The 19512-nt window shown below is 48.5% G+C and overlaps 1 protein-coding gene across 1 annotated transcript in view; it reads right to left on the bottom strand.

Annotated features, from left to right (window-relative positions):
- Positions 1–19512, bottom strand: part of RBM19 (RNA binding motif protein 19) — a 122066-nt gene that overhangs the window by 93289 nt on the left and 9265 nt on the right. The window contains exons 7-16 of the mRNA XM_041729239.1: positions 19109–19189; positions 13463–13541; positions 11311–11382; positions 10411–10614; positions 8975–9105; positions 8476–8594; positions 7959–8055; positions 6278–6388; positions 4136–4336; positions 2726–2855 (exon numbers count right to left, since the gene is read on the bottom strand). Of these exons, the coding sequence (XP_041585173.1) occupies positions 2726–2855; positions 4136–4336; positions 6278–6388; positions 7959–8055; positions 8476–8594; positions 8975–9105; positions 10411–10614; positions 11311–11382; positions 13463–13541; positions 19109–19189 (1225 nt within the window). The remainder of the gene's footprint in view (positions 1–2725; positions 2856–4135; positions 4337–6277; positions 6389–7958; positions 8056–8475; positions 8595–8974; positions 9106–10410; positions 10615–11310; positions 11383–13462; positions 13542–19108; positions 19190–19512) is intronic.

The following is a 19512-nucleotide window of genomic DNA, read 5'->3' as shown; positions in this document are numbered from 1 at the left end:
TGCGAGGCAGAGCCTGTCAGAGGGAGTCTGTCTGGGACGCTCTCAACATGGCCACACAGGCCCAGTGAAACAGGGCACACAGCACTCTTAACTGCAGACTCAGGTACGTGGTCTCTGCAAAGCCTCCTCTCGGTGAGCTCCAGAGCATTTCTGGACGCAGGGCCCACTCCTACTAGGAGTGAGATATCTCAGCTGCCCCACCTCCACCCAACCCTATCTGTCCCCCCACCAGGCCTCTTCAGGGGAAGAGGGTCTGTGTTGGCACCCACTGGGGTCACCCCCACTCAGCATATGCTGGTGCTCACAGCTAAATGCCAGGCTATCCACTCCAGTTTCTGCTGCCAAATGCACAAAAGGAGCAGAGTAACGATGCTTTACTTACAGCACCTCACCACACTCTCACCAACGCCCTGGTGACCAGCATGGTCATCATACCCATTTTACAGATGCAGAAACTGAGCCTCAGAGGACAGTGGATTGCCCAGCCACAGGGCTGAGATGACAACAAGGAAGATGGCAACTTCCCCAGAAGCTCTGAGCTGCACAGAGAGGAACCCAAAGTCCCTAGTGCAGGGCCAGGCATGGAGTAAATGTCCTTGGGTCCACTTAGCACCATGCACTGCTCTCCTACCAGGTGCCAGGCACTTTGCTGGGTACTGAGGTTCAGCAGTGAGCAAGTGTGCAAGGTACCTGCCTTGTGGAATGGACTTTCTAACAGGCAGTCAAGCAGATGGACACCAAGGAAATGAGCCTGTCCACAACGCAGTTCCAGGAAGTAGGAAAGGGTTAGAACAAAGCAAGGGGTAGCTCGTGGTGTAGGCATCAATTGGTACCCACGGCAGGAGCCGTGACTGTCACTGTCATGGGTGCTGGTACCACCTCCGCTCCACTCTGACAAGGGATGAACGCTGGAGCACATGCCCCCTATCACTAAGATCCTACTGTGTGCTGGAAGTTTGGGACACAAAGACAGATAACCCAGCCCCAACTCCTGCAGGCACAGACAGGTGCAGAAACCCTTCTTCCTGCATTCACCCACTCCATCTACACATAGTCGAGCCCAGGCTATATACCTGGGACCTCATAGAGGACAGGGCACCCAGTAGCCAGCGAGGCGGCCACTCCTTGCCCTTGTGGTTTGTCAACTGCCAGAGATAGATGTGAAGCAAGAAAACCAAATGAATAGAGTACAAACCGTGACAAGTGTTACAGAAGACCAGAGCGAGGGGCCACACCAGGACATGTGCAAACGAGTGTGGCCACATGGTACCAGGCTTAGTGGTCCTGCCAAAGCAGGTGGGAAAGGGGCCCTCCCTTGTGGCAAATCTATGCACCTAAAAGGAGGACTGGCTTTGGCCAAAAGATACTGTTCAAGTTCAGGATTAGCAAGTGAGGCGAACACTAAGGCAGCTGATGATTTTGGGGTGATGGCTAGTTAAGAAAAACACATGACTGTGTCAAGACAATTCTTCTTGATGGTGGCCAAAGTGGGCTTTGAAGGAATCCTGATCCAATCTGTGGACAAAACTAATTCATCAACAGGGGCTAGTGAAGGATTCTCCAAGGTTCACACCAGTAATCAGTAACCCTGAGGACCAGGGAGGCTCCCAGAGCTGCAAGATGCAGACGAAAGAACTGCCCTCCCTGATTGGAACAAAGATACCAGACCAGGGGCTCCCAAGTGCCTTGTGCTGACTGGGCTAGTCCTGAAGGTTTCACAGACTCACGACAAGGTGACACATGCAGACAGCCCAGGGAGGTTCACAGACAGTGAGTTCTGTTCAATGAAAAGTCTATTCTTTAATCTGAGAATTCTGCTTGCCCCATTTTTGCTGTGAGACACCTTTTCTGGGAAGGATGGAAATGGTAGATGGGAGACTTATTTTTTCAATTTATATTTTAATATGTGGGTAACCCTATGGGAGGTTGTGAAGGAAAGTGGGGGATACTGTGGAGGAGCAGAGTCCTAACAGCTGGACAACAGGACTGTCCAGGGCTTTTCAAAACTTTTCTGAAGGTCTCAGATTCTAGGATATGGTCCTGGTCCCTACAATGAGCGCTTCTCGCCCCCTAGGGGGCATCTGGGGAACACTGAGGGAGTGCGGGGTGGTGTTTCAGGTTGCAGTAAGCACTGAGGGCATTCCCCAACATTCAGTGGGCAGAGGCTGGAGGTGCAAAATGACTGGCAAGGGGGAACAGTGCTGCCCCCGTGCCAATGGCGCCCCCTCCGCCCCCAAATGTGAAGCATTAGCTGGGGGTGGGTCATCCCTGTCCCTGACTCAGCGACCCTTTCCTGCCCTGCCCTGGCCTGCCCTTGCAGTCATTCGTGGCCAGGGGACATTGTGCCATTCCAAGGACCCAGAGAAGTTATCTCCCCTCTGCCAGCTGCCCTCACTGGCCAGGCATCCTGGTGGATGTATAAAATAAGAAGGCTCCTACCTGCTCTGTTCTAAATCCTACTGGTAGATTCTCAGGGTCTTTTTCCACCTTTAATAGACAAACTGAAAAGTTGGCTCCTTTATGCAATGCCCATAATTTCTATGCTCCGATTTTAAGGACATTTAACCTGGCTATAAGGTCCAAGAGTTTGAGATGCGCTGATCTCCAGGACAAATCAAGAACTTTAAACCAAACATCTGATAGATTTTAGTGTAGTACCCAGCCCTGCCACCCCCCCTCCCTCAGCTTGCCCGCTGCCCCAGGACACCCTGATCTCAGCTCTTACAGGTTTCTGGCTCCGCCCTGTCTTCTTCTGCAGGTCCTGCTGGTGGATCTTGGGGTTCCTTCGTCTGCGGGGCTGAGCTGGAGAAGACGCCCACTGGAGCCCACTCCAGGTACAGGGGGGTGTGGTGAAACTGTAGAGACCGGGCAGGGGAAGGGCTCTCAGTTCCTTCTGCAGAGGAAGAGCCTGAGGCTCAGAGAGTATGGGCACCTCCCCCCAGGGAATGGAGCCAGCACAGACTGGCAAACTCTGTGCTGCGTGATCCCAGAGACCACCACCACAGGGGCCCCCTTGCTGCAGCTTGGGGCTCAGGGGACAGGCTTAAGCATCTGTTGTCACTGGGCACATTTGCATCTGCTTGTGTTTTCTCAATTGGGGAATGGAAGGGAGTGGGATGGGGAAGCAGGATCACTGATGAAGTACATGTCCGGGAGGAGGTGTAGTAGGGCTGTCAGAAACACACATTCTCTCCCTCCCTGCCCTTACACCACAGGCAAGGCAGGCACACATGTGCATGTACAGAGTCTTTCCTTTTAAAAACAGGACAAACCAACATTGATAAATAGTCTGCGGAGTGTTAAAGTGTCTGATAAAGAGAAGCTACCCATTGTGGGCAAATGGTGCCCCTCTGCAAAGATACATCCACATCTGAAAGCCCAGAACCTGTTAATGGGACCTTATTTGGAGAAAAGATCTTTGTAAGTATCATTAAGTGAAGGATCTTGAGATGAGAGCATCTGGGTGGGCCCCAAATCCAATGACAAGTGTCCATACAAGAGGAAGGCAGAGTCAGATCGGGGACAGAAGAAGAAGACCATGTGAAGATGGAGACACAGACCGGATAGACACAGCCACCAGTCAAAGGACACCTGGTGCCTCCAGAAAATGGCAGAGGCAGAGAAGGATCTCTTAGAGCCCTCAGAGTGAGCAGGGCCCTGTGACAGTTGGCTTCAGACCTTGGGCCTCCAGAACCATGAGACAATACAGTTCTGCATTGTGGCCGTTTGTAAGAGAAGCCACAACAAACTAACACACTATTATAGATGTGTATGTACACATAACTTCTTTCTCTCTTTATCAGGAAACAGGGGACAGCCCTCTTCCAGAAGTGACTTTGTACTTATTGTAAATCCTAGATATCAGGAGCTCCAAGAATGATGGTTCCAATTCACACAGGAAAGGAAAGCCAAGGGAAGCCATAGTGAGGCGACAAACGTGCTTCCTGGAGGAGGTCTAGAGCAATCCTCTCACGTGCTCCTGTCCTGAGGTGTTCTCAGGGGTGGGGTCATACTTAGACCATGTCAGAGAAGGCTGGTTTGTACACAGCAACGCACCAGCCAGGTCTGCACTAAGGCTGCCTGCCGGTAATCGGCCCCCTTGGCCCTCTTCTGAGCAGGGCCCCAGTAGCCCTACCTTGGAGTAGGCCAGATGCCTGAAGGCCTTTCGGGCCTCCAGGGGCTCCAGGAACTCCACAATGGCAGTGATGCCGCCTTCGGGCAGGAGCACTCGGCCCAGGCTGCCAAAACGGCCGAAAGTCTCCTGCAGCTCAGCCACCAGGGTGCCCGCTGGGAGGTTCTTAACCAGGATCACAGTCTTGCTTCGCTCGGCCGCGGCCTGCAGGGTAGGAATCAATACACATGGGCAACAGGAGAGAGGATCCCCAGTCTGACCCCAGCACCAACCTGTGGTTGACTCTACACCTGGAACCTCTCAAGTACCAGGCACTTGGGGAGGGAGCCCCCACAACCCCAGTCTCTCAGGCACGGCACTCCAGGGGTAGAGACAAGGCGTGAGGGCTCCAGCTCTAGAGCCTAGGTCAAGTCTCAGCCCCTCCACTTCTGAGCCACAGCAGATTCTAACAGTGCTCGTGAAAAGCCCTCACTGGACCCACCCAGACTGTCAATGCATCTCAGTGCCAACAGCGTTTTCCTGGAACTGGGGAGAGCTTACTGCCACACATGGGGCAGGAGGGAAGGGCTGAGAAGTTAACACCATGGGAGCAGCCTAGGCACTCAGGACTCGGACCGTCCCCGTCCTCTGGGTGGGACAAGCATGAGGAGTGAGTTCTGCAGTGTTCCCCCAGACAGACCTCAGCCCCTGCACTGTATCAGCAGTTACTGTAATAAGTATACCCTACACTAGTCTCCTTCCCGTACACCTTTCTTATCAGTGTTCTCCGCACTGGCCAGTAAACTACATGAACTTGAACCTCCGTCTCAGGGTCTGCTTTAGCGAGAAGCCCAACCAAGACATTAGATATAAGGCCCCGAGACACATACTTAACTCAGCCTCAGCCCTTTATCTAACTAAGGGCAACACCTATTTGACAGGATCACTGCAAGTAAGGATTTAATTATGTGTGTCAATATGAGCCACGTGCACATTGTATACACACTCTGTAAACGTCACAGATTATTGAAAAACCATGTAGCAGAGGAGTACACAAAAGGCAAGACAGAACAGCAGAACTCCAGGCATATGGAGCATCTGAGCACAAGTCTCAGCGTGGCTAGGAATCCAACCTGAAACCCTGGTTCAGCTACTTGCACCCTGGCCTCTGTTTTCTCAGCAGCAAAATGGGAGGTAATACCCATCCTCTAGGCCTCACTGTTGCTATGAGGACTGAGTGAGGCAGGTGAGGTGGAAGCCATCTGTAGGTGGGAAGGGCTGGGCCTCAGTGGGCTTCAGGTGCAACTCAGGCCACAGAGGACAGTGGTCAGGGGTGTGAGCTCTGGGGCTGCATTCTGATCCACGACTGTGTGACCCAGAACATGTGTCTTGGCTTCTTTTGTGCCTCTATGGGCCACAATGGGAGCACAGTAGGGCTGCTTTCCCAGGTTGTCACATGAGTGAAATGAATACTGAGACACAAATTTAGAGGAACACTTTGGTGAGTCCCAGTAAGTGTTAGTTGTCAGTATCTTTACCTAACATATCTACCACCACTTCCATCCCAACTGCCTACTTGCAGTAAAACCGGGGGCCTGGCAGCTGAGGAGTTTCAGGAGTCAGAAGCCGAAATTTAGTCCAGACTCCTGCCACAGGCTCAGCGTTAGACCTCTAGTCACTACCCCTAACTTCTCTCTGGGCCTCAGTTTCCCAGCCTGTGAAAGAGAAGGGAGGATGTGAGGTGGTCTCAGCAGGCCCACTAAGACTTAACCATCCATTAATCAAAATTCCTACCTGGTGGAGAATGAGCAGTCCTGACCTCTCTCCTACCTGGTCCAAGGAAGGTTCAAACCCCCCCTCCCCGTCAGATCATGGATGCTCTTAATAAGGCATGGGGCAGCAGGCATGGGCTGTGTGGGGGCCCCTGTCATCTGTGTGCGAAAGCTGCGAGTTGTGAGCTAGCCGCCTGCACACGGCCTCCAACAGACACCATCCGTGTCAGATGGGCCCTTATCTGAGCCCATGTGACATTTTCTCTAGAGATAATTTAGGGATTAGTAATAATTATCCTTGAAAGGCCTGATCCTAAACCCACCAGCATGTCCTGGATCAGAAGCCCTACCTTCGGCTCTCTAGCACCTGGTGGCTTGCTGAGCTGGTACCCACCTGGCTGAAGGAGTCCAGACTGACCCCATTATCAAGGAGGAAGCGCCGTACTTCTTGGACGAGCTGCGTCTCTCCCAGGGCCACACGCACGGCCACACTGCCCTTGGTCTCCTGTGGGAGGGGAGAGGGGAGAGGCCCTGTCAGTTGGTAGGTTGGTGACAGGTCACCTGTCTCCCCCACCAAGGCCCCTCATGGACCTACTGTGATCTCATGGCTCCAGCTTGTGTCTCTCCCAGTAAATCAGGAACCCTGGATCTACCTCTCCAACTTCATTTCTCACCCTCCATTCCAGCCAAACAGGCCAACCTCATCCCCACCTTGGGCCTCTGCATTCATTGACCTCTGCCTGGTGCTTACCCCACGATCCCTCCCTTCCATTCAATTTCTGCTTAGAGGTTACTCTGACTAGTGACCCCCATTCTCACACCCTGCCTGCTATTCAGCTTAACGTTCCTTGCCATCACTGGCATGCTGTGCTTGTTTACGTGCCAGTGTCTTCCTTCTCTGGAAGCCTCTAAAAGAACAAGACTTTCTGCGTGGGGTATGTGAGGGATCTTCCTTCTCTGGAAGCCTCTAAAAGAACAAGACTTTCTGCGTGGGGTATGTGAGGGATCTGCACACTGCCTAACTGGTTAAGGCCTGGAGCTGAGCTGCCCAACATGGTAGCCATGAGCCACATCTGGCCACTCAACACATGAAATGTGGCACACTTGAATCAAAAAGTGCTCAGAGTATAAAACATGCACTGGATTTCAAATACTTTATGATGAAAAAAAAAAGCAAAATATCTTGTCATCTTTTATGTTGTGTATTACATTGAAATGATATCTTGACTATGCTTTGGCTATACTGAATTAAATAAAACAATACAAAATGAATCTCGCCTGTTTCTTTCTGCTTTTTAAGAAACGTGGCCACTACAATGTCTGCAAATACACATGGGGCACATATTCTAGTTCTAATGAACAATGTGGACTTTATGAGTGCTGGGCAGGAGTAAATGACAATGGGTCGGCAGTTTATGGACCAAAACCATGGCTATCCTCTGCTGACTGGATGGAAAACATACTCCGAGGTTTTGCCTAAGATGGACTTAGCAATGGTGTAACTAAAGACCCATGCATTTTAAAGAAGCTGTGTGATCTGAGGAGGCTGGAGAGCTGGATGGGAAAAGTTAGCAGGAATTGAGTTTAACTTTGACAGGAAGAGAGGCAGACTCCTCTTTCCTCATTTCAAAGACTGTGGCTGCCCCAGGCAAGGGACTGGCTGCAACAACCCTTGGAGAAGTATGTGACAGGGTTCAGGGCACAGGCACCATGGTCAGACCTGGTGTCATCCCATCTCTGCCTTTTTCCAGGTGTGTCACCCTGGGCAAGTTGTTGTGTGTCCCTAGGCCTCAGTTTCCTCATCTGGAAAGTGGGACAGCAAGAGGACCTAGCTCGATGGGCTGTGGTGAGGAGCACTGCCCAGGTGAGTCTCTCTGACTTGGCTCCACACAAGCCCAGTAGAAGCAGGCCTGGAGTGTGGACAGGGTACTTCCAGAGAAGACCCCAAGGATGGTCACACCTTCAGCCTGAGGCCCAGAGCTTATAAATGACCCCAGAACAATGGTCCCTCCCCTGCTCCTTCTCCCCTTGTGATCAGCCCAGAGCCAGGCATGTCAGACGGGATGCCCACTCACATGGTCAAACACTTGACTCTTGGTAGCATTATACTTCTGTGCAATGGCGTCGGCCACAGCGTTTGGGCCCATGAACAGCGTGTTCCAGTTGTGAGAGCTGAGAGGCAGAGGCAGAACAGGGAAGTCAGACCAAGGCTGAATGAGCAGAGTATTTTCTCAGATGCAAAACATCAAAGAAATAAGCTCATCATCATCTGTCCTTCTAAGCCCCCAAAGACTTCTCCTCCTGCCAACTTACCTAGCGCAGGCCAAGTACCCAGGGCCTGGAGATGTCAGCAATGATGATATGATCCTTGACATTTACATTTGACAAGCACTAATTTTGTGCACTAAGCACTTTGCTTATGTTAACTCATTTAATTCTTACAATATCAAGAAAGTAAGGCACCACTGTGATCCCTCCCCCATTAAACAGAAAAGGAAAGTGGAGCTCAGCAAGGTCATGGATGAGAGGTGAACCCAAGGAACCAGAGCATGCGGTCAGCTGGAGAGGTGGGGCCAAGAGGCTGGTAAGGACCTGGAGCTGTTGGCTTTGTCTTTAGATTCTTTCTTCTTCTTATAAGATGATCCTTGGGTATCAGTGTCCTCACTAGCTTCTTTCTTGATGGTGGATGGTAACACATGGAGCATCCTGCCCTGGAGCGGGATGATAAGAAGGGAGTAGTGAGGAAGGGGGAGGTAACACTAGAAAAAAAAGAAGAGTTTCTTATATCCTACTATGGCTGTTTAAAATGACCAGGTCCAAACTCTCCTTCCAGTTTCTCTCCCAAGTGGTGTTTCTGGGAACATAGAGCCTATTTGCTCTTTTGACAGAGTCTGAGCATCTATGTGCCAGGTGCTGTCCTAGGTGCTGAAGGGCCCTGCCTTCGGAGAGCTACCCTTCACCAGCTCCGATAAGGTGGTGGCTTCACACTCCATGTGCATTTGCTTAGAAATGTGGGCTCCCATACATGTAGGCTCACTTCCTCTCCCCATCACCTGGGACCAGCCATGGTCCGCCAACCCTGAGCAGTCACCTGGAACACCTGCCCGTCCACTTCAGCGTAGGCCCTCACAGCATGCTCAGGAAACATGAAGGTGACGAAGGCAAAGCCCTTGGGCTTCTTGGTCAGGCTGTCGATGGGGTAATGAAGCTCAGACAGGGGACCTGAGAACAGGACAGGTGTCAGTATCTCAGGGACTGGGACTGGGCCTGAGTGCTGGGCACTCATCAGGCAATGGGTTTTAACACATAAGAGCTGCTCTTTCCAGGATGGTCACAGCCACCTAGCCCACGGAACAAGGTGGCAAGCAGTTGCTGTGAGACTACCTCAAAGGTCAAGAGTGGCCTTCCGCAATCCTTTATGTGTCTACCTAAAAGTATAGGTGCCTGGGCTGGATCCTGCCTCCAACAGCTACCACACCACGTGTGGCCGGGGACAAGACTACCAGCCTCCACGTGCCTCAGTTTCTCCTCTGTATGATGGCATCCTAAGAGGGCCTAACTCACAGAGCAGGTGCCAGCACATCCATGAATGAGTCAGTACCTGTACGTACTGAACAGCGCCTGTCCTACAGTTAGTGCCCTAGAGGTGTGTGCTGGGTACAGCTTTTCTGAACTGGCCTTGGTGTTCAACACCAGGGAGCGCCCGTACCCCTCCCAGTCTTTCTCCTCCCCCATTGAAAACTGGAGGCCACTGCTCATCCCCTCACCCAGGCAGCTGTGCAAACCCACAGCCACAGGCTGGGAGAATCCTACCGAGGGGCCTCCCTGCCCCCACAACAGCCACTCAAGCAAGCTCAGATCCTCACGACCCACAGCTGGCCTCTAAACAGAAGTGAGGGATCCCAAAGCTGCCAGACCTCCTTTCAACAGCCCCAACCTCTCTCTCTTACACACACACACACACACACACACATCCTCGAGTGCCGAGCTGAACCTCAGGCCTTCCCATTCTCGCCTGAGACACGGCAATGGCAGCGACTGTGACAAACATGACCCTTGCTATCAAATCCACTTGGGACACTTGGTTGGGAGAGTGGAGCTCTCAGGTGGTAGAGCTCAGACCTAGGAGCCCTGTCATGTTCGTGCCTCTAGCCACTGGACTTAAACACTGAGCAGCAAGAGTTCAGATAGCAGGAACTAGATCAGCAGAATGTCTCTAAATCTTTTCTGCTCCAAGTTCAGACAGTGAGAGTGAGGAGCCAATGGGTTCAGACAGCACATGATGCCTCTGACACGACCTTACACGGGGAGCCCTGCTAACCCCCTATGTCCATGACATGGGAGTGCTCACAGCAGCTCAGGAGCCATCAGCCCCATCTGTGGGTGACAGAACAGAGACGAGGAGGAAACCATCTGCCCATGGTCAGGAGCTGATGGGAGGCGTACCGTACTTGAACCCAGGCCACCTGCTCACACACTATGTGCTACAGGTGCACATGCATGTTAAGCTGGAGGCAGCGTCCCTACCGAATTTGGAGAAGAGCTGCTGCAAGTCCTCCTCGGTGCTGGTATAGGGCAGGTTTCGTATGAAGAGCCTCCCGGAGTCGGCCAGGTCCTCCTCCTCTTCGTTCTCCCTGAGGGTCCGGCCTTGCCAGGGTTTAGCACTATTCTTCAGGGGCCCCTTGGTTGTGGGGACATTCTTTTCCCTAAATATCTCAATGTAGCGTCCACCTGCAGGAGGAGAGGAATCAGGGCTCCAGGGCAGGCCTGGAACTCGCCAGAGACTCCTGGGTGGTGGTCCAAACTCTCCTTCACTGCCTTCCAGGTGCCACACCCAAGGTGAGAGTGCTGGCACCCAGTTCTATTACCAGGGTGGAGGTCAGGGCTGGTGATGGGCCTGAGCGGGAAGGGCCCCCTCCCCAAATCTCACTCCTCTTGCACATTCAGCTTCAATCCTGGGGGAGCCTACCTGGCTACCTGGGCCACATGCTGTACTGCATCCTCTACCCCTCAGGGCACACTCCCTGGCTCTGCCTGTGCTAAGGTTTCACAGGACAGCCAACCCTGGAGACCTGCCTCATACCGTTGATGAACTATCTCTGTGCACTGCCCCCAGAGCCAGAGCTTGCTCCTGCTACTCTTGTGGGTTTTGCTCTATGTTACTTTCTTAGTGAGGCCCAAGTAGGCACAATCCTGTCTTAAAATGCACCTGCTCCAGTCTGGGCCCATCTGATGATTGCCTGTCTCTCCCCCGTCTATCTCAGCTTATTCTGACCTCTGGGAGGCCGAGATCCTGGTTCACTACGCTTTCTGTATCCCTAGGGTCTAGACCAGTGTTGGGCACACAGCAGACCCTCCATAAAAACATAACAAAGTAAATGAATGAGTGAATGAAGCCCTGCAACTAGGCAGAGGCTGGTTCCTTACCCATGTATTCCCTGTTGCATTTCAGAGCTTGCTTTATTTCCTCTTCACTGCGGAAGTCCACAAAGATATACCCTGAAAAGGAACAATGACAAAGGTAGAATCTGCAGACACTGGTGGAAGTCACACAGGAACACCCACACTGCGCTGGTGTTTGGGGGAATCTGAGCAGAAAGTGCGGGAAAACCCCTATTTTTGCCAAGTCTCCAAAATACAGGTGGACTCTCCCTGACTCCCCCCAGCCACACTTTTTACAGGGAGCGTTGGGACCCCAAAGTCTGGTTTTTCAGATTAAAGTGTCAGACCGTAGGAGTCAGGAACACAGGAGGCCATCAGCTCCCTTCCAGCCTCACCCTCACCCCACCTGAACCACCTCCTCCCCTCCATGGCCTTCTCTGGAGAGACCTGCCGAGGCTGAAGTACTGTGACCAGCTCAGCACCCGAGTGGCTATCTCAACAATGATTCTGTTGATGGCCCCGGTGTACACACAGACAAGTATATGGGACTGTTTCCTAGAGCACAGGAGGCCTCACATTCTTCAACTCACAGGCCCTCGACCCCGTCAGGCAGCAGAGCATCATGGCTAAGAGGTGGCAGTGCTGTAACCTGGTCCAAAGCCCACAGGGCCAGGGCTCTATCATAAGGCTATTTATTCCCTCCTAGGATTCCTCCTTCCTCTCTATTCCCAAAGGTAAGTACCTCATCTATCTCCATAAACATCCTCTATCCTCTTCCCTGTCTGCCACACTCCAGTCCAGCCCATCATCGATCCTTCCCTGGATAGCTGCAAAAGTCCGACCCAGACCACCTGCCCCTGGTGGGTCCCACCGCAGGAACCTTCTGTCACCAGCCAGGGGACTGTTCTATATCCAACTGTGCCTCCTACATCCACACTGAAGTCCATGATCATTAGAAAGGCCCCAGGTCTAGGCTCTTCCAAGGGGACATTCTGTTGCTCCTCAGAAACATTCTGTTCCCATGCCAAGCTCCCTCCAGCTCCCGAGCCTCTAATACGGTTTTTTTCTTAGCCCTGACAGCTCCAATATGCTCCTTCCTGCTCCTTTTGGCCAATCCCTGCTTACCCTGTGGTCTCCAAAGTACCAGGAAACCGGGGATACCACCTCTACCACCACCACCACCAAGAGCAGCTTTCAGAGAGTATGCAGTAGGCATTCAGCATTCTTTAAATGCTGTGTATTAACTCACTGAATCCTCGCAACGCAACAAGATAGCACTGCCCCAAGCACAGATGAGAAACAGAGGCCAAGTCCCTCATCCAAGGTCACAGGGCCGGTAAGTGGCTACGCTGGAATGATGCAGAGCCCTTCCTTTACTGCACTCAGGTAAGTATGCAAGAACACATGGACTGGCTGAATGGAGCTGCCTGGTAAACTGGGCTTCAGGCTCAGGGAGTTGGGAAGGAAACGCAGATGCTCAAAGGTGACCAGACCACCCCTAAAGTAGGCACCCTTTCTTCCCCAGATGTCAGCTTCCACAGTTTACAACCCCTCTGCCCATGTAGGAATCTTCTTGCCAAAGACACCCTACATGCCCAGTGCTGCCTGGCCTCCCCCTGCCAGAGGTCCTTGGTGCAGTTCTCAGAGGGGCACCAGTTCTGCTGCTCCATGTCCTGCAGCCTTCCCACCTGGCCAGCAAGTAGGCACAGGTAGGATTCCAGTGCTCCAAGCTCAGACCTTCCCTTCCAGCATGGTCCCCACCCCTCCAAAGCCTAGGAATTAGGCTGGCCATCAAACTGGGAAAGGTGGGCGAGAGGGCAGCAGAGGCAATACCACCCATGTGCAGCATTTCAGAGTGCGCCCGTTGGGAGAGCTGACCACAGACTTGGCCCAGCCAGCCCCAAGCCCAGGGACATGTGTTTAAACAGAACTGGTGAATCCACTAGCATGAGCATAGGCTGGGGGGGGGGGGGGGGGGTAGAGGAGAGGAGCAGCAGAAAGCTACATACGAGACTGCCAGAGGCAGACACTTGTCCCAAGTGCTTGAACCCCTCCACAGGGGTTCACAAAACAGGGGACACAAAACCAATATGACAGCGGCCCTGAACCAATATGACATCCCCCCTGAGGCAGCTGCCCAACCTTCCATTCTTGCTCTCTGCCTCCACACACCCACCCGAAACAGCCCAGGCCTTACCTGTTTTGTTCCCGTGAGCATTTCTCACTATCCGAATGGCCACTGGTCGCAGGGGTGCCAGGAATTCTAGAACGTTCTTCTACAAGAAGAGAAGTTTCCCTCTTTTATCAACTCACTAATATAAGTGCAACCTAATGAAGAGATAGGGGCCGAGTTTCTGAATTCAGAAAGGCCTCCACAGCGTTTCACCCTTCAGCTTCTCTCTCACTGCTAAACACAAATCTTTTCTTCAACATGAAATAAAACTACCTTAGATGAGTTTGGAACTAAAAGTTGGAGGAGTGAAAAATACAGATCTATATATAAAATAGTAATGTTCCAATTGGCATTTTCAGGCATTGTTCTGATCTCTTTTTCCTAAGGACCTTTTTATATATTTGGGGTTAACTGCTTTTGCCATTTCTCATGAATGCATGAATGTTTGTCCATGTTACTTCATGAAGGTAAGACACAGCAATCAAAAGTGCTGTTGTAGAACATGAGAGACTCCTAACTCTGGGAAACAAACTAGGAGTGGTGGAAAGGGAGGTGGGCGGGGGGTGGGGGTGACTGGGTGACGGGCAGTGAGGGGGGCCCTTGATGGGATGAGCCCTGGGTGTTATGCTATATGTTGGCAAATTGAACTCCAATAAAAAAATAATTAAAAAAATAATTTTAAAAAAATCCATACTAAAAAAAATAATTAAAAAAAATCCACACTAAAAAAAAAAGTACATCTGAAACTAACGATGTACTATGTTGGCTAATTGAATTTAAATAAAAAATATATGAAATTAAAAAAAAAGTGCTGTTGTAGATGGTCTCAGATTTTCTGAACTTTTCTATTTTGGACATGAAGGTGATTAAACACTTTTTTTATATATGCAGAAACACACAGATATATACGATGTTAGCAAATGCCAAATAAGAAAACAAAATTCCTAATTCCAACACCCAGTTCACTCTTATTAGCTTTTTATTAAAAATGAAAGTAGGAGGCCCCTTTTCATCTGTATACTGGCGTAAGTCCTTTGGGGAAGCTTAGACTATCCAGGCAACCATAAAAATCCAAGCACTACACAACGAATGGAAGAAGTCCAATAAAGCTGTGAATTTTTCCTGTTCCTACCTCCATTTTTTTTTAAATGTCAAATTATCAAATTCTCCCAAAAAAATATTTTCCTCATTTTTATGTGCCTACTGAGAAATCCAGCATATGATGTAAGGTGCATCTTCTTCCGGAAAGAAATTCATCTATCCATACACTCTTCTGTACATTGTACGTATGATGGAACATCCTGAGGATCTTCCGTATCAGAACATTCTTTTTCATGGCACATTATATTGTACTGTTCCAATGTGCCACACTTTAGTTAACTCAAGATAACTAAACCTGAGTTAACCTTGAGTTTTCTAATCTGGGCACTATGGAAATTTTGGGCCTGATCACTCTGTGGTAAGGGGCTGTCCTGTGTATTGTAGGATATTTGGCAACATCTCTACTTTCCACGCCTGGATGCCAGGAGCACCCCTCCTCAGCTGCAACCATCAAAAACCCCTCCAGATATTGCCAAGTTTTCTCTAGAGGGGGCCAACCATCCCCAGCTGAGACCCACCAACTACACAACGAATGGAAGAAGTCCAATAAAGCTGTGAATTTTTCCTGTTCCTACCTCCATTTTTTTTAAATGTCAAATTATCAAATTCTCTAACTACTAGAGTAGTTAGCCACTTCTCTAGTGATGAAGTATAAAGGCTGTTTACTGCTTTTTGTGTTTATAAGTGACATGACACAAATTGAAAGGTTAAGTCACAAATACAACAGTAACACAAGAGCAGTGAATATTCTTGTACTGAAATCTTGGTGTATTTGGTTCATTCACCTATAGAACAAATTTCTTGCATTAGAATTGCTAGGTCAAATGTATGGAAATTCTAAATTTTGACTGATGCTTCCAAATTGCCCTCCAAAAAGCTGCACTGCACACTTCTGCCAAGAGTGCATGAAAGTATTACTGAGCTTTTGAAATTTTTGCAAAATGTAATTTTCCAGTTTTGACCTTTAACTATGAGTGAACTCAAGCAGTTTTACTGGCCATACGAATTGTCTTCCTTAGAAGACCTCCAACCTGTGGTCCCTTTTCCTGTCAGGTCACAGGTCCCAATATCGATTGATCTATTTGTAAAGAAACCAGATTTTGCCTGCTGTTTGGTTACAAATGTCTGTGGTCTTTCAACTTTATGACACTTGCTATCTTATAGAAGTTATAACTGTTGTGTCATCAATCAGTCCGTTTTTTTCCTTATGGCCAAGTTCTGCAAACGGCTCAGGGAACCCTGCTTCAGTCTAATATTATAAGTAAATTCACCAATGCTTTTCTCTTGTAACTTTTATAGTCTTATTTTTTTAAAGCTTTTGATACATCTGAAGTTTATCTTGCTATAAGGGGTAAGGCAGAGAGCCATCTTTTTTTTTCTTTCTTTCTTCAAAAAGGTTAACAGGTTGTCCCATTACTAAAGAAAAAAAAATCTCTCTCCTTCTCATTGATATGGAACATTCCCCATAATCCTCATGTAAATGCTAATAAAAAATAGTTTATATCTGGATTCTATTCTACTCCATCAACCTGTCCACGACTTTGCCTGAACCAGACTATATTAATTGCTGTAGTACCTTGCAGGGAAAGGCTCTATTTCTTGCACGATATTCCACAGTGCTCTAGGACATGCCCCCATCCTAATGAACTATAACTGAACTTCATTTATCCACAATTAGAGAAGAATTAGCATCTTTTACATTCTCAAAATGTACAGCTTTCCCTTTATGTAAGTATTCTTTTAAATTCCTCACTGGTGTTTAAAGTTTTCTTTATACAGAACCTATAAAATTTTTATTAGAGTATCTATAAAGCCTCCCTACACACACAGACACACACACATGTAATATTCATCAAACTATCTAAAGGTAGGTTTTCTTTCTGGTTTATATACAAACTTTTTCTTCTATTTCATTTTGTTTTTGTTCACGGAGAGAGAAAAAGTCACTATTTTTTATGAATTAATTTTGCAAAAGCCACCTAGTATCTACTTATTTTTTTTTAAATTAAAGCATGATTTTCAGGGCACCTGGGTAGCTCAGTTGGTTAAGTGCCTTCGGCTCGGGTCATAATCTCAGGGTCCTGGGATCGAGCTCCACGTCAGGCTCACAACTCTGTAGGGAGCCTGCTTCTCCCTCTGCCCCTTCCTCTGCTCGTGCTCTTGCTCTCTCTCAAATAAATAAATAAAACCTCTAAAAAAACAAAGCATGATTTTCTGCATGTTTGGTATTGAAACTAAAGTGTAACACATTGAAACAGTAGAATATAATGCATCATGAAAAAGAATGTCCTAATATGGAAGATCCCCAGGATGTACCATCAAGTAGAAGATGCAACGTACAGAAGAGTGTGGCTAGGTGAATTTCTTTTTTTCCAGAAGGACTCTAATTTACCAGCTAACTGGATAGTTTGGTGTGACCCAAATGCTGCCTATGTGGATTAACTGATTAGCTTAATTTTTAAACATTAGTAAATATACAGACTATCAAAAAAGATGAACACTTCAAGAGGGAAAAAAGGACAAAGATATGGCTAGGTACCTTTTTTTTTCTTTTTTTTTAAGATTTTATTATTTTTTCATGAAAGACACAGACAGAGAGAGGCAGAGACACAGGCAGAGGGAGAAGCAGGCTCCCCACAGGAGCCCCATGCGTGACTTGATCCTGGTCCCCGGGATCACACTCTGAGTCAAAGACAGACACTCAACTGCTGAGTCACTCAGGTGTCCCTGGCCACGCACTTTAAACAGAGATGTACATGTGATTTACAAATGTGAAAGAATGATCGATGCCACCAATAATTTAAAATATAAATTAAAATGAGACACCATTTACACCTGTCATATTGCAAAAGATGAACACTCAGGATCCGCAGAAGTGGGCACTTTCATACTCTGCTGAAGGGAGTATAAATTAGCAATGCTTCCAGGGGGCAACTGACACTCTGTATCAAAGCCTTGAGAACGTTTGTGTGTGCCCTTGCATAAAGTATTTACTTGGAGCAAGGGTTGGCAAACTGTGGCCCGCAGGTCAAATACGGCCTATAGCCTGCTTTTGTATGACCCTGTGAGCTAAGAATGGTTTCTACATTTTTGAAGGGTATTTAAAAAAAGAAGAAACGAAGAAACGTGCTCCCGACCCCAAATGGTGCCCAAAGCCTAAAATCTGCACTGACCTTCACAGAAAAAAATAAATAAAAAATAAAAATCTTCTCACCTCGTCTCAAGGAATGCTGACTGCATTACTATTAGCAGAATTATTAATCATTATTAACGTTATTATTAACATAAAATTGGAAACAAGCCTTATGCTCCACCTTATAGGACCCGGTGAGTATATATCACAATGTGCTTAGAGCGAGAAATAACACACAACATGAACAGAGATGTTGTAGCTGAAAATTCAATATTCAAAGATATTTTTAACATATTGTGATAATAGAGGGAAAAAAAGGTTCAAAAGAGTTCCTACAGGAATGATTTTTAAAACTAGAAGACAAAAGTTAGTGTTTATATACAAAGAAGAAAATGTCTAGGAAGATATACTCAGAATTTATTATTGGTTGTCACTTAGTGGGATATGGGGGTGTGTGGGTTGGCGGGAGGATTTTCTCCACTTTGCTTGGGACAGTGATTAAACCTGCAGGAAGTATGCCTGTAAGGGCTTTTGCCTGTAGGAAGTAGGCTTATAGGAAGTACACTTGTAGGAAGTAGGCTATAGGGATTACACTTGCAGGAAGTAGACCTACATTCTGGCACCCTATCTGGTCAGCACTCCTCTCACAACTCAGCTGGAAGACATTTTATATGGTCATCTTAGTTATAGGTAATTTCACTTCTCTTTATTTAGCTGTTAAAAAATTTTCTAGGCTGAACTTATTACTTTCACAAGGAAGTAAATTAAAAAGTTCTCTGCTGTATAAACCCAGAGTCAGCAAACTACAATATGCAGACCAAATGTGGCCCATGGCCTGTTTTTGTCAATAGTTTATTGGCACACAACCATGCCTATTGGTCTACCTATCTTCTAGGGCTGCCTCAATGCTACAACATCAGCGTTGAGTAGTCGCAACAGAGACTATATTGATCACAAAGCCCTAAGTGTTTACCAGCTCAGGTTTAAAAAAAAAAAAAAGTTTTTTAAAGATATATTTAGTTTTGCGATGGAGAGAACATGGAGCGGGGGGATCAGAAGAGCAGCGAAAGAAGGAGAAAGTTCCAAGCAGATTCCACGCTGAGCACAGAGCCGACGTGGGGCTTGATCTCAGGACTCAAATCATGGCCTGAGCTGATAAGGAGTCAGGATGCTTAACCAACTGAGCACCCCAGCACCCCTAGAAATTGTCCAGAGAGCATCTTCTGCTCCTCATGTATAGGACCAGTCTTTCTCAGTCTCTGTAGAGCCACCTGTTTCTTGACCCTGACAACACCTGAGATCTTACTTCACCTTTTTGACTCCAATCCCTTCTAGTTCAAGTCCTCAACAATCCTAAAACCCCACCCCACCCCCATGCGGCAGAGCCTCCTATTCTCCCAGGATCGCCTTGCCCTTCTTGCACTGTTGGTACGTACCTCTGTGACATTGAATGGGGCACCACGCAGCTTCACAGTGTAGGGGGTGGTCGGTTCCTTTTGGTTTGCCAGTTTGTCTGCCTGAATGATGGTGAAGAACAGAAATGGCCACAGTGAGTTCCTTGGTACAGATGCAGGAGGAGGCAGAGCCAGATATCTCAGTGAGGCACCTGCTGCCAGCGTGAACCAGGGAATGCTGACAAGCATTATGCCTGCCAAGGATGTGCAATGGCTGGAGGTGGAGGTAAGAGTGTGTTAACAGGGGCTTCAGGCTATGAGGGGCAGGGTGTATCGGATGGAGCTTTGAGGTATCGTGATACTTGCTACCATTGATTTAGGCCTTAACTCTGTTAAGGCCTAAAAAGATAGCTGTCAGACACTCGTCCAAAGCACTTTCTAAATGC

The sequence above is a fragment of the Vulpes lagopus genome, chromosome 14 (assembly GCF_018345385.1).
Source record: "Vulpes lagopus strain Blue_001 chromosome 14, ASM1834538v1, whole genome shotgun sequence".
Classification (NCBI taxonomy): domain Eukaryota; kingdom Metazoa; phylum Chordata; class Mammalia; order Carnivora; family Canidae; genus Vulpes; species Vulpes lagopus.
This window is presented reverse-complemented; position numbering and strand designations above follow the sequence as displayed.